At 41.3% G+C, this 17,114-nt stretch overlaps 1 protein-coding gene across 5 annotated transcripts in view; it reads left to right on the plus strand.

Annotated features, from left to right (window-relative positions):
• Positions 1-17,114, plus strand: part of cd276 (CD276 molecule) — a 100,943-nt gene that overhangs the window by 71,525 nt on the left and 12,304 nt on the right. For all 5 annotated transcript variants that reach the window (XM_044133999.1, XM_044133992.1, XM_044133977.1 and 2 more), the window contains 2 exons: positions 2,106-2,147; positions 9,056-9,094. In XM_044133999.1, the coding sequence (XP_043989934.1) occupies positions 2,106-2,147; positions 9,056-9,078 (65 nt within the window). In that variant the 3' untranslated portion in view covers positions 9,079-9,094. The remainder of the gene's footprint in view (positions 1-2,105; positions 2,148-9,055; positions 9,095-17,114) is intronic.

Raw genomic sequence — 17,114 nt, forward strand, 5'->3', positions numbered from 1 at the left:
TCTGGAACAATTTATCGACTAACGCAGTTTGTTATTGTGACAGGCCTCTCCGTGTCTGTACTTCATAGAACCATATGTTGCTGCAATTACAGCTCAAAGTCTTTGGGAGTATCTCTCTTCCAGCTTTCCCATGTGTAGAGAGTGACATTTCTGCCTAATTTGCTCTGTGAAGTAGTTCAAACTCAGTTAGACTTGAAGGAGAGCATCTGTAGACGACTTTTAAAGTCTTGTCCCAAACGATCAATTTGATCCAGGTCTGGATTTTGATGTATTTAAACTACAGATCAGCAACCTTCACCTTTAAGAGCCATTTCTGCCTTGTCTTACCAAATACATCATGTTCAGCACCACAAATTCACAGCACAATTTGTTCTACTTACCAAAGAAAAATGTATTGTTCTATGACTAAATCAAGGAAGAGCAGTTTCACTTCTATTTTTAGATATTAGATTTCATTTATTTATTTTTTTTACAAAAGGAGAAGAAATGCATTATCTTGAGTTCTATAATCATGATAAATAAAAGAGTAGTTTGTGACTTAAACCAATGTTAAATGGCCACTAGTTTAAACCATTGATATAGTGTGTTTAGAAATGCATTATTCTACCGGAACTTGGATCTCAAACCTTTTCAACATCTAACAAGTTTTATTTTACGATTACCTCGTATTCGCTCCATTCCATATCCCCATTAAATCTGAGCTGCTCCCGTGTCTCTGATGAAGAAAAGCAGTCCCACAGCATGATGAGACCACCGCCATGTTTAACTGTTGAGACGATGTGTTCAGGGCGCGGTGTGTTTCCCACCATATTTAGTATCTCCGAGTGTTGAACTTGAACTCCGATTTAGAAAGCTGCATTTATTAACTAGTGTCAATATTTAATCAAATAAAAATCATATGCAGAACGAAGGACGACACAAAACATTTACATTCTTCTGGCTTTGGCTAGCTGCTGTTTTCCTTCCTTCTGACTCTCTGTTCGTTTATGCATTTCGTCCGTCTTTCCCACTCGAGCAGTCGCTGCCCTCTACCTCGCCGCCACATGCTGTAAATGCAGCCAGCTGAGGTTTGAAGTTGTTTCACTCCGTGTACGACGGAGGCAGCTCTCAGTCACTTCTCTCTGGCTGCCCTCATATTCACCCTGACCTTAAGGTGCCTTTAAATGAGCGTCACTCTCCTGTCGAAGCGTCTTCCCCTGAGGTACTTCTGCCACTGTCACACTGCTAAGATGGTCGGTGGAGCGGAAACGGCTTCATGCATCTTGCGGTAATTTTACACTGCAATTCCGAGTTTGTGAAGCAGTGCGTGCGGGGGCACTTTTGCATTTATTTTTTCTTTTTGCTTCCTTTTTGCATTGAAGTTGCAAACACAATATTGTTGATATTTTTCCAGAGAGCTGCACAGCTCCACATTAGAATCCATACACCTGTAATATTAACATTGCGAGGTATCGATTTCATACGGAGCACACAGTGGAAGGCGCTTTAAATATATACATGCGCAGGCTGTTTGAATCTCGAAATGCAACACTTTGTGTGCTGCCGCTTCCATAACAAGATTTCTTTGATTAATTTCCCAAGAGGACGCCAGTCTCGGCAGTCGAAGTTCGAGGAAAATTGCGCTAAAATGCGTCGATGTTGAAACACATAAGTTTTGTTGCTCTGGCCTTTAGTTTTGCTCTGTAAAGAGTTAATTCTGAAGCTACAGAGAATGCAGATCCATGTCTCGAACACACGCAGGCGGATATTTTTAGCCCGTATCCACATGCATGTCCTGTGACAGCCATCGCTTACCCCCTCTCCCCCCGCCTTACTGTGTTGACAGTGGGTTTTCTGAAAGCCAGCAGCTAAAGTCTAATGTGATTAGAGTCTTTGTGAAAGTGCATGATAGGAGGTTAGAGGCTGGACGTGACTCAGCGTGTGTGTATGATGTGATGGGGAAGCATTGTGTGGCAGCATCATGGTCGTATAGCTCTTTTTATCACGGCTTGTCCTTCGAGCTGTGAAGGATCCGCTCGCTGTTGACTTGCAATGAAATGACGCCAGGGTGCGCCCGGCTTTGTGCTGTGGCTCCCGCTGATAATGGAACCTCTGTCTCCCCACAGCCGAAGAGGCCAAGGAGCTGGAAGAAGAGGACTCAAAGACAGGTCAGTCCACCCCTACCTGGCCAAGTCTTATTTTCTCTTTTGTCCACTTATTCACGCACCTACATTTACGCAACTCACACTCTGCGTGGTGTGAGATGGGGCAAACAGAAACAAACAAAAGCATTTAAGATTCATATTTATTGTCGGCCACTTTGCTCGACTTCTTTCCATCGTAAGAACCAATGAAGCACTTATCTTCTGGTTCTGGTCCACACTGAGTTCCTTTAAATCAAGACTAAAAAACTCACTTTTTTGAACCATAGTTAATGGAACAATGATCAACATATATGATTTTTACTGAAGTTTTTGATCATGGAACAAAATGTAATATTTGTTCTCAGATTGGTGACTGTATGATGTTTTTGTCACTTCTTGTTTGTGTTTTTATGATGTAAAGCACTTTGAACTGATTGATGTTGAAATGTACTTTACAAACAAGCTCGATTGATTGATTATCCAGATTATATGGTTGATTTAGTGAAAAAATGATTCAGAGGATAAAAACACAACAAGGTAAGTGATTCGATCTACTGTTTCCAGCCCTGTCATCTGGAAAGGCTGAGCTTGGAAAAACAAATTAATAGACGCGGAAAAACATCCCATGTAATATGTGAAATCATGCGAGTAGAGAAGAAAAAAAAAAACAGACTGTTGACTCTTTCAATTTGTACATGTGAATTCTATTTAAATTAACATTTCCAAGAAACTAGTTAATGAACAATAAAGAATCAGAGAGAATAAAACTCTGCCTTTTCTGTATAGTTAATGGTAATAACTTGAACGTTTGAGATGCAGTTCACAAATCAAATATTTTGTCATTCTGGCTGCAGTGTGCGGGCTGCACAGTGGTAGAGCTGTTGCCTTGCAGCAAGAAGGTCCTGGGTTCGATTTCCGGCCCGGTGTCTTTCTGCATGGAGTTTGCATGTTCTCCCTGTGCATGGTGGGTTCTCTCCGGGTTCTCCGGCTTCCTCCCACAGTCCAAAAACATGACTGTCAGGTTAATTGGTCTCTCTAAATTCTCCCTAGGTGTGAGTGTGTTTGAATGGTTGTGTGTCTTGTATGTCTCTGTGTTGCCCTGCGACAGACTGGCAACCTGTCCAGGGTGAACCCGCCTCTCACCCGGGACGTTAGCTGGGGAGGAACCAGCAACCCTCCTGACCCCATTAGGGACAAAGGGTGTAAAGAAAATGGATGGATGGATGGCTGCAATGTTTCCAACATGTTTTAGCTGTTTTTGTCTTTTATTATGACTGACTGACCTGATTGAACATACAAAGATGGCTCCTGCAAAGCTTCTGACTGCTGCTTTACTTTAATATTCAGTACACAAAGCGTTGGAGGAAGACCTTTATGGACAGTTCAATAATCTGTTGCTTGGTTAAATAAATTAACAGCTTTATGAAAGAAATGATTAGACACTAAATATTACTTTGGCAAAGTTAAGTAAATGGTGACAATAGCATTTCATCATCTTATGTAAGATAAGAAAGCTAGTGCTAATTGTCTTGTTGAAGTATTAGGTATTGTAGATACATGTTGGAAACGGGTGTGGTGATGTACGGAGGTCACCATGGAAACAGGGACACACAAAACTATTCAGACTCACACTTCCTTTGATTAAGCACTTAGTTTGCAAAATCTCTGGGGTGAACTGACGACCCCACGACACAGCTGGGCTACTTCAGTACTGATAATCACAGCACAATTGCACCCAAATAAATTACAAATAGTTTATTTTATTTTTGAAAATGCTACACAAACACTTAATTAACCCCCAATCACAAACCAAAGATGAGTTTCCAGTGTTTAAGGCTAGGTAAGCTGACTATTAATTCGATTAGGTAGATCTGTCTTGTGACCATTTAAATACAATAAAATACTTGCAAAACGATTCCAAAAAGATGTAGATTAAACACTAAAAGGCCAAAACATTAAGACTGGACATGCATATAATACAACGAATAAATGAAGGTAAGTACTTCCAGAACCGAAGAACAAATGAGAAAATGCAATGCAAATGAATATGTGCTGTTGGGGGGGGGAATAAAAAATAAAAAATTCAACAATGTGATTCAAGGAAACAGGCTGCTGTAAAAGGTAACCAGTTTTACCCACAATTGATGCTCAGTTCAAACAGAATCCATCTGTCTTTTTGGATTAATCTGTCGATAGAAAAGCCAAATCAGACGGGGAAAAGCCAAACCACTGACCAGAAAGCCCAACCAGGGGCTGAGGAGCTCAAGCAGGGATTTATCTGCAAATTAGCCAGTGGCTAGAAGAGTTGTGTATTTTAACACTGACTGTGTGCTGCCCCTGACCACATAAACATGGCTGGAAGAATAACCCATAATCGTGTTGCCTTAAGATAGCCGCCTTTGTTCTAGTGGGTTTTTTTTAAAGCTAAGTGAATAAAACAACACCTAAAAAAAATAACATTTCCACTTGCATACAACTTACTTGACCCAGACATTTCCTCCAGCAGTAGCATCTCCCGAGAAAAGCAGAGGCTGAGAACAGAGTTCATCCTTTCTGAAAAACGACCAACAAAATCCCAAGTCAATGAACTTTTTTAACAGCACATATCTTCTAATAGGACAGCTGTCTTTAAAGTAAAAAGTAAAGTTCATGACAATTTGACATCCTTCTCATGATATCGTTTGCACCTCTTAGTATCTGTTAGCAACTCCTCCAAAAATCGCCACTTCACCAGTTAGGACTGATTGGACCAGTGGCGCAACAACCCACCGACTGAAAATGAAAATATGATTGACTGACCAAACCATTGTCACGTTATTTAGTTTGGAAGTTATTTTAGATTAAGGCTGAACGTTTTCAGACAAGTATAGTATTTATCTGAAATCCTACCTATATAGAGAATAACTGTAAAGTGCACCTTTCCAGCAGAAAACCCAATTCAAGCTCATTTCATATCATTATATGGGGCTTTCTTTGAGTTTTTTGAACGTCCTGCTAATTTGCCACTGATCAATATTGACACAAATATTTTCACAATACTATACTTAAGATCTATTTGCCCAGTATGGCTAATTGTGACAATTTCTACACCAGGTGTCCCACGTTATTGGATTGTTCTTTAAATTCAATTTTATGACCAGGGTTAGAAGAGCTGTAGCCTTACAGATGCAGATTTTACAGAAATGCAGCAGCTTCTTCAAATGAAAATAAAAAGGCAGCAGGAAAATGAAGGTGAACTCTTTTTTTTGTCTTCATCTGGTAGTGATTTTGTGTGAGCCTCCAAAAGTTTTGGCATATGATTACTTGTTTTTTTGTTTTGTTTTTTTTTTGCTTGAAAAGAGCTTTAATATGTCCAATGTGACACATAAAAAAATTCAGGGAGATGACTTCCAGCCTCTAAAATATTTTCCCAGTTCTTTCATTAGAGCTGTGCAAAGTAACAAAAAAGTCCAGTAAAAATTTTAATATGGGATTAGTGGATAATTTTGATGTCAACATTGTCATGAAAAACAAATCTTAACCAGCTGTCTGACAATTTCCCTGAAAGGAGAAAAGTTTACTGTACTTCACTAAAGGTAACTCAATAATTGCGTCTTCTTTCACTCTTTTTGACTCTCCATCCCAGAATCCGACTCCCTTTTTCTTTTTTCTCCCTTGTGGGATTTTGCCTCTGCCAGCAGTTTACCTTGTAGCCAAAAGAAGAAGAACATCTAATTTAAACTCTCATCATGAAAACAGAATCCTCCTTTCAAATCTCTGATTTGCTGAGTATTTACATTTGGTCTCTTAGGAGCGCTGCTGGACCGAGACAGGAAACTGCTTTGTGTGCTTCTTTTTGCATGATTAGGGTGATTGTGATATTTTGCTTGGCAGAAATATGACCTTATGAGTCTTGAATTAATTTTTCCATTAGCACTCAGGGCGAGCCTCTTCTGCATTACTAGCTTCAGTGACCAACCCTCGCGGTCTTGGAACAGTCCTCCCTCAAGTATTAATGTCATTAGAGTTATTCATTTGACTTTCTTTCTTTTTTTAAAAATTCTGATTGAATTATTTAGCCTTTTGGTGAACGCCAAAGTTAATACCATGTGATTTTAATAAGCCGATAGGTGAAGGAGAGTCTGTGAGTGAAGGGGGACAATGGCTTTTATTCTCTGCTCTCTCTCTCTCTCTCTCTCTCTCGTGAATGTTTCAGAGGGGAAATCTGTGCAGCCAGGAGCAGGGTCAGCCATCCCACAACTAGTAAGACTTAATATAGTTCAGCTGCAGCTAAAGGCGTCCGCACGCCGCTGACGGGACGCAACGCCGTTGCCACGCTTGACCCCCCCACCCCCAAACCCTTCCCCGCGCTCCTTCTCGTCGCCGCGCACGCACCTGCTGGAACCAGGTGGACACTGTGGGCGGTGAGCTTGTGAAGTCAAGCTAATGGCTCTGTCTTCTGAGATCACTCTCTAAGCGATTCGGACAGGCAGCTTTGTTTCGCCATCTGGCTTCAATTGCGCTGACAAAGCCAGAGGTTCCTGCGCGAGACAAAGGAGCTAAAATGAGCCTCACTTTAATAAACCCTGGATGATGGGGAGCCACGTTTGTGTGTTATCTTAATGAGCTGTCCAAAGGAGAGTGCGCTTTCCCCTTTCAAAGCCGGCCTGATTGGAACAATAACCAGTGATAACTAGGGACCTGTGCTCATCCATTTGCCACGGGATGAGATCCCTTTGTTGCATTTACAGCAGAGGCAAGTAATGTTTACCAAACACTGTAGCTCACATTCCCATCTATATTTTCAGGCAGAGTGCTTCACAATCCCACAACCGCACAGTTGATTGTAGGAAGGGCGCTCAGGACGTGCGGCCAGAAAGAGACTCCTATTGCTCATTTTCATGCAGATGAAAAGACATGCGCCAAACGCCTCTCGTTTCCAACACTCCCCCAACCCGCAACTTCATCCAGACATGCGTCCAACAACCTGAGCGTGTCACGCTGTTGGGGAAACGGCTGCAGTCGTTGCGAGCGAGGCTCCTATCAGAATCTGAATTCAGTTTGTGTGCACTTCCCCGTGGAAGGGAGCGCGAGTGACCCAGTTCTTTCACAGACGCAGAATCATCGGTAAAAGAGCAATTTAACATGCCCTCTGAAAAGGAGAGCAGAGCGGTAAAACCCGTTTTATTAACCCTTCTTAACTGAGGCAAGGCCCCGAGTAGGTGGAAGGTTATGGACTATCAAGCCTCACACAGCTTATAGCATTAGCAGTCCCGGCCGGCGCTCGTTTCTGACTCCTTAACGCCAAGGCCACCGCTGGAAGGCAGACAGCAAAGGCTCAAATAAAGCCCGAGGTCTGGCAGGCAATCAGGACAAATGTTGTAGATTTTTAGATAACAAAAGAAACAAACAAGAAATAATAACTGAGGGGAAGAACAGCTGTGCCTAAGTTACATCTGGGCTCATTTGTTTCACCTGTTTGATGTATTCTTTCAGAGAGACGGAAACAAAAGTACCGCCTGAAAACACACCTGAATAATGTATGGCCAAACCGTTGAAACGAGAAGCGTAAAGTATGACTTAACAGCACGCAACCCTAAAAAAAAATAAAAATGAAAAAATAATAATTTTTTTTTGTTGTTGTCTCTGTTCAGGCTGCAAACGTACCAATTAAAGCTATAAAGCCACAGTTGAGTTCGAGAAGTCTTTGGAAAGCGTCTCAGGTAGCTCAGCTCAACTTTCTTTTCTCTTTTCATTGACACTACACATCGAACAAGCGTGCTCTCCCAGTGGTCGCACATTACCGACTAAAGATATGTAAATAGAACATTTGTGTTCCCTTCATTATTAGATGTGGGTCACTGGATATCTTCAAGAGTGCTAATTAACAGAGCTCCCTGAACACCACTGCTTAGCGGTTTGCACATATAATAAGCTCACCGTTCACAATCCTGGCTGGTTCAGCACCACACCGAGAGGCGCATGTTTTATTTGCGTGCCAGACTGCCGATCTTCCTTGCGCCATCGATTGGATAACAACAAGCACAGAAACTTATATTTACATGCCTCAGACGATTTTTAATCTACACCGCATGAGCTGATTGCATACTAATAGATTCTCCCCACGCATGACGTCTCTTGATGTTTCCGTCGTGTTTGATGGAGCCGGTTGTTGGAGAAATGCTTCTCCTCTCTTGGACTCTCGTCAGGCATCTGCCGCGCATTGAGCTACTCCTGCGCCCCTTGCAGGGGTTGTCTTCTGGTCCGCGAGGAAAAGGCCAACGGACCAGCTTGAGACGAGACGGGAGGGAAAAAAATAAAAATACATAGCAGCCTCTAAATCATTTGGAATAATGAGAATTGTCACAGTTAATAAAAGCAGTCGATGGCAGCTTGTTGGCGTATTAAACAAAACCATCGGCGAGTGCTTTTGAGGGAGGGCTTGGATATTTGTGGAGTTAAAGGCAATCCGTTTTCTGGGATGAATCCCCCCCCTCCTCCCTCCTTCACCCTGTACAAGCTCCATTTTCATCTTCTTGCCAAACAACACCCACCACCGCAGCCATCGCCCTCCCCCAGCCCGCTCCCTGTCATGTAATCTGTGCTCCTCTGACAACCCAGCCAAGGCCCGGTGGGAGTGTGCCTATCCATCTCGCTACCCCAATCTACCTCTCCTGTTTGGTTCCACATGAGCACTCAGCTGCTGCGACTAATTAAATAAAACGTCGTGCCCTCTGCTTCCTGTTAGCCACGGCGATGTTGGTGAGCAGAGAGGGAAGGGTTGTGAAACAGAATTAGGTCCACATCACGGTGTGCACCACGGATGCCCTTCGTTGCGTCTTTCCATTTCATTTTCAATGTAAATATTTACAGTTTGTTATGCGTTGATGTGGTGTTTTGAAATCATGTCTTAATGTGTTTTTTTTTTCCTTCTCTTTTCTTGCTTTCCCCAGCGATGACGCCACTGAAGAGCTAAGAACAACAGAGGGAAGGTGCGTGTCCTTTTTCAGTCTCTTTCTTCAAATACATTCACATGTATGTGTTGCTCTGGTGACAGCTTTTTTTTTTTTTTTTTTTTTTTTGTCCTCCGTTGTCATTACCGTCTTGTACACTTTGTGTGAATTCTTTGAAGGACACAGTGTCTCACACACACACACACTGGAGGTTATTGGTAAGTGCTGCTGTAATGAAGATAGGCTGCATTAATTTGGGAAAGTATGGAATATTAGAAGTCTTGACATTATCATTTCAGAAATCAGAAGGTCACTGTCTGATATGAAAAATCTGCTTAATTGTATCTGTTAGGCGTTTCCTAGTCCCCTCAAAGCCAGGGTCAGGGTCTTTTTAATGGTAAATAGGTTGGGTTTGAAATGCATAGGCTGTCGGACTTTCTCTCTAAAACATTTTTTAAAAATTTGGAAAATTGCTAATTTGCAAGGATTTCCTGGTAAACATGAGATCATCATGTAAATATAACCAATGGTTTCATTGTTATGGTTTTTACTTTAAAACAATCCCATAATATAACTTCTTCCCTCAAAAAAGTCAATAACCATCCATTAATTATGTATACTGCTGCTTAAACACTCATAATTATGAGTTACCTTTAAAAGAGAGAGATGGGTTTTGCACCAAGGTTCTGTGATTTGAAACCCTGAAAGAAAAATGACACGTTTCTGTTTCTGGGCACCACTGAAGAAAAAGTGTAACCGTTCCTCTCACTTCCTTTTTTTTTCTCAACCCTGAGGAAAGCACCTTAAAGCCTGACCTGTCTACAACAAGCCCACGATTAGAGGCCTAGTACATTTGGCACATCTAATGCCGCCTTTCTTGGTTTTTCCAGAGTGCAGCACACCATCGGATCTTTTGACTACTTTCTGACCGTTTCAACTGATTAACAGTTTTGCCTTTTTTTTTTTTTTTTTTTTTTTGCAACCTCTTCAGTGTTGCTGGGATTTGTTTGTTGAAAACAACAGAAATTGGGATTGTGATCTGGGCGTTTTTATTTTCTCATGAAACCGAAACGTCAGTGTTTTGATTCCTGCGCCACTTAATCGCCTGTCTTGTTTTGTTTTTTTTCTTCTCTACATGAGAAGAAAAAAAGGTAAGGAAACGTCATATTTGCGTTTCCTTACCTTGTCCTGACAGTCCCTTTTCCCAGTCGTCTGACGGACAGTTCATTGGGACCTCCATTACCACAGTCCAATCCTCCTACGTCCTGCAGAATATCAGTCTGTTTTTGAGGTTTCTCTTGGAGAGAGGTTGCCTCTTAAATGCCCTTCTAGGCGCCATGAAAGCACCCTGCTGCCTACTGCCATTGCAGCTCAACCATTAACCCTTTAGGCTCCCTGAACCTTTCTTCAGGAGTTAAACATTTCTCTATGTAGTTCTTGGTGATTTGATAAACGGTCGATTTAGGTGCAGATTTAATATAAGCAACTTATTGACTGTGATGCAATTTTTTTGATTCAACGCAATGATGACAGCATGTGTTTCTTTGCAAGTAACCAGTATCAAAATAGAAGGACGCTTTCAAGTAATATGACGTTTTAAAGACGCAAAATAAATAAATAAATTACTGACCAACTTTTTTTCTTGTCTCCTAACAATAAACCTTCATCGCTGCCGTCTCTTCGTCCCGGTTCCTCGTCATCGTCAGCAGATTGGAAACACATTCTAAGAAAAGTCCAAGCTAGAAACAAATCTCACACACTTTTGGCTTCATTTTCGTATAAATATATTTTAATATTTTTGCTGCTTAACAAAGCTGTGTCGCTCGGTGTGGTGGCATGAGGTCTGCAGTTATTAAAGTGTGCAGGTTGTTCATGACATTAATTTGTATCTCTGAGCTGCGCTGACTGTTAGGACTTACTCCATTCAAGTTCTTTATTGTTACCTAAAATCAGCATTTCTGTTCATCCACGCTTGCAGAATTGGTGCAGATGTATCGAGAGGAAAAACAGAACTGCAGTTTTATCAGTACAAAAGTGGTACATTTAACTCTCAAGATCTTCCTCAGACCTGCCACACACAGACAGACGTTTTGGAACGTCACTTGTGCCGGCATTGTGTAGTATTCGCCGAGCTTCTGATTCTTACTTTAATAGCCAGCAGTTTGACGTCAGTTGAGTGAATGTTTTTTTATGACAAGTCGGGACAGTTACAGCTTGTTTTTATGACACCCTGATTGGTCATTGCCGTAAAGCTGCAGCTTACACAGAGAGTGGAACAAGATGAAAGGTGTGGAAAGTAATTTCCTGTTACCAGCCAAAATAAAGTCTGACCAGCAGGAGTCAAAGAGAGGACATTTGTCATTACTGGAGTATCCACTGACCTTCACCAAGATTATTACGTCGAGCTAATATCCTGCAAGCCCCCGGACCTCCTGGCTGCTGAATCACCCCGGATCAATTATTCTAATATTTCTGTGGCAGTTTTGCTATTGATTTATGCATTTATGCAGAGTGCAGCATATCTTATTTAATAAAGTAAGGCCCTGCATTTAATTAAGTTCTTTCAGAGTCAGGAAGCACTTTGGTTATAAAAACCTCTTCCTTATCGATGTTCACATGTGAGCATGTGAGTGATGTTTAGGAATTAAAACAATCTGTTTTATTACGTTCAGCACATGCAGACACATTTTAAAGTGGTCACTTAATATTTGATGCACAGAAGTCTCAACCATGTTTTCTGTTATTAGTATTACTCACTAATAGTATTGGATTTTTACAGTATATTAACTTTAGGTAAAAATGTCACAGCGTCACATTAGATGCATCAAAACAAATATGCTAACAAGATCTAGTTTAGTTAGAACAGCAGCGTTTATTCCTACTGCTGCTAAATGATATATTATACAAAGTTGCATCACTTTCTTAATCCCTAAGGTTTTATTGTCTGCCCCCCCCCTAAGACCTTCAACTCTTCTGAGACAGCTTTTCACAAGGTTTAGTGATGTGTGTATTAATTTGTTGACCACTCTAACATAAGTCTATTTACAAGGTGATGTTGGACAAGAAGGCCCGAGTCGCAGTCTCTGGTCCAAGTCATTCCAAAACCGTTCTTTCGGGTTAAGGTCAGGACTTAAGATACACACTTCGCTACGACAAACGGGTCAAGCCATCCCAACACATAACTAGGTTTGCACCAACAGAATCATGTGCTAAAACTTCTTAAATGCCAGATAAACGTTCTTCAACACCAAATTCAACACATTCTATCATCTGAAGTGAAAATATATCCTGCGGGTAACATGGTGCAGAGAAACCTCACTGCTATATTTTTATGAAGTGGATGGAAATCCCTGTGATGGACTGGCGACCTGTCCAGGGTGAACCCCGCCTCTCGCCCGAAACGTCTCGCTGGAGATAGGCGCCGGCATCCCCCCGACCCTCACTGGGGACGAGGGTGTAAGAACAAGGATGGATGGAAATCCCTGGGTTCATATTTTCTCTTTAATCTAATTATATATTAAGGGAATATGGAATCGTATTGAGCCTTGGCATGGCCAGAGATCGCTGCAAATGAGTGGAGAAGAAATACTGAAAACGTCGGCATAAAGGGAATAAAGAAAACTCTGTGAAATAAGGAGCAGCATGGGTGATCCCGGATGTCTACCAGAAGAGTTTCGGTGAATTCCAATGAGAGTGCTGATTGCATTACAAAATGTCCCCTATAGGTACAATTAGTGCTACATAACGGCCCCCTAGAAGGTTCTTTGGCAAATATGGGAAGTATCGATTCATTTTGCTCTTATATATTCACTTAATCGCTGGCCTGTCATGTTGAGAATACATCTCACTGTACTATACATCTCATTATACATCCCATTGTATTATACTCCCCCGCCCCCTGTCACAGCTCAGGCTTTGCTCTGTCACAGTTTTCTCAGTACATTCAGCATTGTGCATCAGTGCGCTATTCTCCAGGGACAAGAGAGATACAAAAATGGTAGAATGCAAGGAAAGCTAACCTAAGTGTATTTTCTAAGTGTATTTTAAGAAGCAGCAGCTGCCAGATGTACAGTAATCAATGGGACGGGAGTTTTTTTTTTAGTGCTACAATAACAGTGAAAGGTGCTGAAAGCCCCTTTCAGACCAGACTTTTGTTTCATTGTCTTTGCGCCCACAGAATGAGGGTTGGGGGTGAAGTTAACCTGCAGATCGCAGGACATTTTGATGGACATAGTCACATAGGGTGATGATATGTAGGACAGGGGTGTCAATCTTTGGTCCTCAAGGCAGTGCATGTCCCAAAACTTTTGTTTGTTTTGGAAGTCCAGCACACCTGAATCAAATTCTTGAATTACCTCCTCATGCACCCAAATTCTACAGAATCCTGCTGATGACCTAATTCAGGTACGTTGAAACCTGCATTATGTCATCAGCATAATGTTTGGAATAAGTGCAACTGTAAAGTGAAAAACAGCTGAACTTGAATTGAGCCGCGAGTCCGATCACTGGATTAACTTCAAGTTTATCAATTGCCAGTGGAAGAGAACAACTCAAAGTGAAACGGATGCAAATGCCCAGGACTGAATCCAGCTCCGATGCCAGCATGTCTCATATTACTCATAGCCTCTTTAGATTAAGGAGTTTAAGAATGGGACATTTGAGGAGGACAAGGTTTCCTGAGGGGTGACACCATGCTGCTGATTAAACACCACAATCCGGGAGTCAAAACATTTCTGAAACATTAAGCATTATGTTCAAACTAGATTAATTAAGTTAGATGAAATGTACCTTAACATTAGGGTTGTGTACACAGGCTTGAACTAAAAATGTATTCAACATAACCTTCTTTAGGTACCTTTCTTTCACCTTTTTCTCTCCCTCTACTTTGGACTGTTGTCTCTAATTTTCCTTCACTGTTGCAAGCAGCGCAGCGCACAGTAGCCAGCTTCGTAACCGGACTGGAAGGTGTTGGCTTTTCACAAATAAAGTAACTTTTATAAATGCATATATATATATATAATTGTGCTACAATTGATTGCATGTAGAGGAAAACCTGGAGTTTGTGGTGACGATGAAAGATTCGCAGATAAAAACGTGTAATGACCAAAATCACAATGAAAACTTAAGAGGAATATTCAATTCGATGTTGAATAATATTTCTACTAAAGTGTGCACCATGAAGTTTTTTAGGGAGACATTTTTTCAAATTTTTCTGCTTCTCAAATGGATAAAATGCCCTTCAACTATTCTAAAGGTTATAAAGAACCAGAGTTTTACTCACCATAAACCAATATGTTGGATCATATCAAATTCGTGTTCTTTGTCAAAAACTTGCTGAAGAGTTCCCCTCCTGTGAGGTTACACAAGGATAGGCTTTCAGTGGAGCTAATAACCAAATGTAGTAGCTCATATTTAATTAAAAAAACTGCGATGGACAGTTGTGCTGTGTTGCAATTTCTGGTGTCGTTGAAAACCTTGGCAAACATCTACATCAAATAGTCCAGTCAAAAATAAATAAAGAAATAAAACTTGTCATGCCTGATCTATTTGTCTTGCCTTTGTAGTATTTTTTTTTCAAGGGGATGAAACTTGGTAATATGGGAGCTTTGATAGGAGTTGCACAGTGACTGGATCCCTGATCAATGACAGCTAATGAACGCGGCGAGAGTTCTGCTCCGCTTGCCTCTCGACAGAGAGCCGACTTCTCTAGAGAGGTCTTGTTTTTTTCCAGGACGGCACAGGAGCCTTCACTGAAACCAGCTGCCTGTGGGCTCAATTAACCACTATAGATTACTCATGTTGCAGATGATAGGGGAGATACAAAAATCAGCGGTGTGTTGATGCTGAAATACATGAGTTGCTTGAGTACTGGAAAGTGGACATGAGACTGGACTGCAAGCGGTAGCCGCATATAAATGATTAAACAACCCTGCAAACTCAAAAGAATCCTTTATCCTCAGAGGATAAAGGATTCCTAGATTTATATAGCATATTGACCTTTGCTTGTTTTAGCCTCCATATTTCAAATTCAAGGTAATTTATAGAAGAATGGCATACTACCGTGTTTGCCCCAGTGTTTTGGATTGGGAACAGGAGAGTGTGTTTTGAACCATCAAGGCATCACATTTCCCGCCTTGCAGAGAAAGAGTACTTACTAGGTGTTGGAAAGGAGGCTCTGACTCTCGTTGTCGAGGCTTAGATTCAGGAAGAGTTGTGTGATTTTCCTCATGGCCTTGGAGAACGGGCCCAGGGTGTTTGAAGACTTGGTGAGGGTGTCATGGGACTTTGTCGGTCCACTCCAATATCGAAAGTCTTTTGACCACGTTTGAGTGGTGTTGCAAGGCTACAAAATACAGTTGATCTTCATAACCCTCCTGTAGACTTAAGAGACGGGATCTATTGAATCCCACAAGCTTTATACCCTGTGCACTTTTTCAAATTTTTGGGTGTGTGCGTGTGGTTTTGGGAACTGATGGTCTGACGGGACACCCTGGGCACTTCCCCGAGCGTCGCACTAAGACTGCGGGAGGCTTAAGTGCGATGTGACTTCTGTACAGTCAAATGTGTCCACAAATGTTTTCCTTGCATGAACACGAGACATGGATCATGACCCATGACCTAAAGTACAAGATCCCAGATCCTGATCCCGAGTACAATCGGATGAAATGAGTGTCCCCTGTATGGATGGACGGAACACATACAGAAGGTAAATAGTTGTATTAAATCTGCAGTTTTAATGATAATGTATACTGTTATTATGTTATATGAAGTTGCATTACTTAACAATGCTCTCACAAGCAGTTTACTCTGTTCCTCTGGATGAAAAGGACATTTCATGAAAACTTGTCAAATCCATGTGTGATTGTTGCTTTGTCAACATAAAAAAAAAGTGAGTTTTCTCTTGGGTGTTAAAAACTTTTCACATCAAGCACCATACGCCTGGCAGACAAGTTCTAAATCTAAACCGAATGAAGTCTTATTAGTTAGAAGCTAATATCAGCATATTGTTTACAAAGCTGTGGCCTATCAAAGAGGATTTGTTCCACACAGGAGAATTTAAAGATGGCAAAAAAAAACAAAAAACCCTAACTGCTGAGCAGCCCCCCCACTGTGATGGGAATATGCAGAACATATTGCCCAGAACTTTCATGGTTAGCTTTCTGAAGTCTGCAAACATCGTAGTGTGGTCACAGAACCTTGGAGAGAAATTTGCACACATGCAGATGGAGCAAGCTGCAATGGACATATTTCTACATGTATGCTATGCGCCTCAGAGCTTCTTCATTAACTTAAGAAGAAGAAGCATCATGATAAAAAAATACAACATGGCACTATTTCTTTAAAAATCTGGTGCTCAGAGAGGCTGATTATTTGAAATGAATTAGGACAGAAAGTTTTTTTTTTATGCTGCAAGAAACTGAGTACCGGTATGTAGTAAATTAATCTATTTTTATGCGACACTTTTCATACAGACAAGTGTAATAAAGAGTCCTTTGCTAAAATTGCTAATTAACAAAATTCAGTAACACTTTAAAAATTCAAATCAAGCGGTCAGCAGAATCTAAAGCTACCCTTCGGTCTAGTAAAACCAGTCGTGAAGGTTCGTTCTTATCCATATTATACCTAAGTTTATTAAAGATTCTAAACCTTGATTTAAAGGAACTCAGTGTTTCTCAATTCCAGTCCTCACGCCCCCCTGCCCTGCATGTTTTAGGCGTTTCCCTTCTGCCACACACCTGGATTGAATATGTGGGTGATTAACAGGATTCTGCAGCACTTGATGGTCATGCAGTCATTTGAATCAGCTGCTCTGGAATAGAGGTACATCTAAAACATGCAGAGTAGGGGGGCCTGAGGACTGGAATTGAGAAGCGCTGATATAAAGGAACTCGGTGTTTCAGCATCTTCGCAGTTTCCTCTAAGTTTGCTCCAGATTTATGGTGCATAGAATCTGATCGGTGCTTCTCCATGTTTGGTTCTGCTTCTGGGATTGCAGAGTAGACTGTAACTATTAGGTCAGAAAGGTTAATAAATCAACAACTACAGATCTCTAATGTAT

Source organism: Gambusia affinis, linkage group LG02 (assembly GCF_019740435.1).
Source record: "Gambusia affinis linkage group LG02, SWU_Gaff_1.0, whole genome shotgun sequence".
Taxonomy (NCBI): Eukaryota; Metazoa; Chordata; class Actinopteri; order Cyprinodontiformes; family Poeciliidae; genus Gambusia; species Gambusia affinis.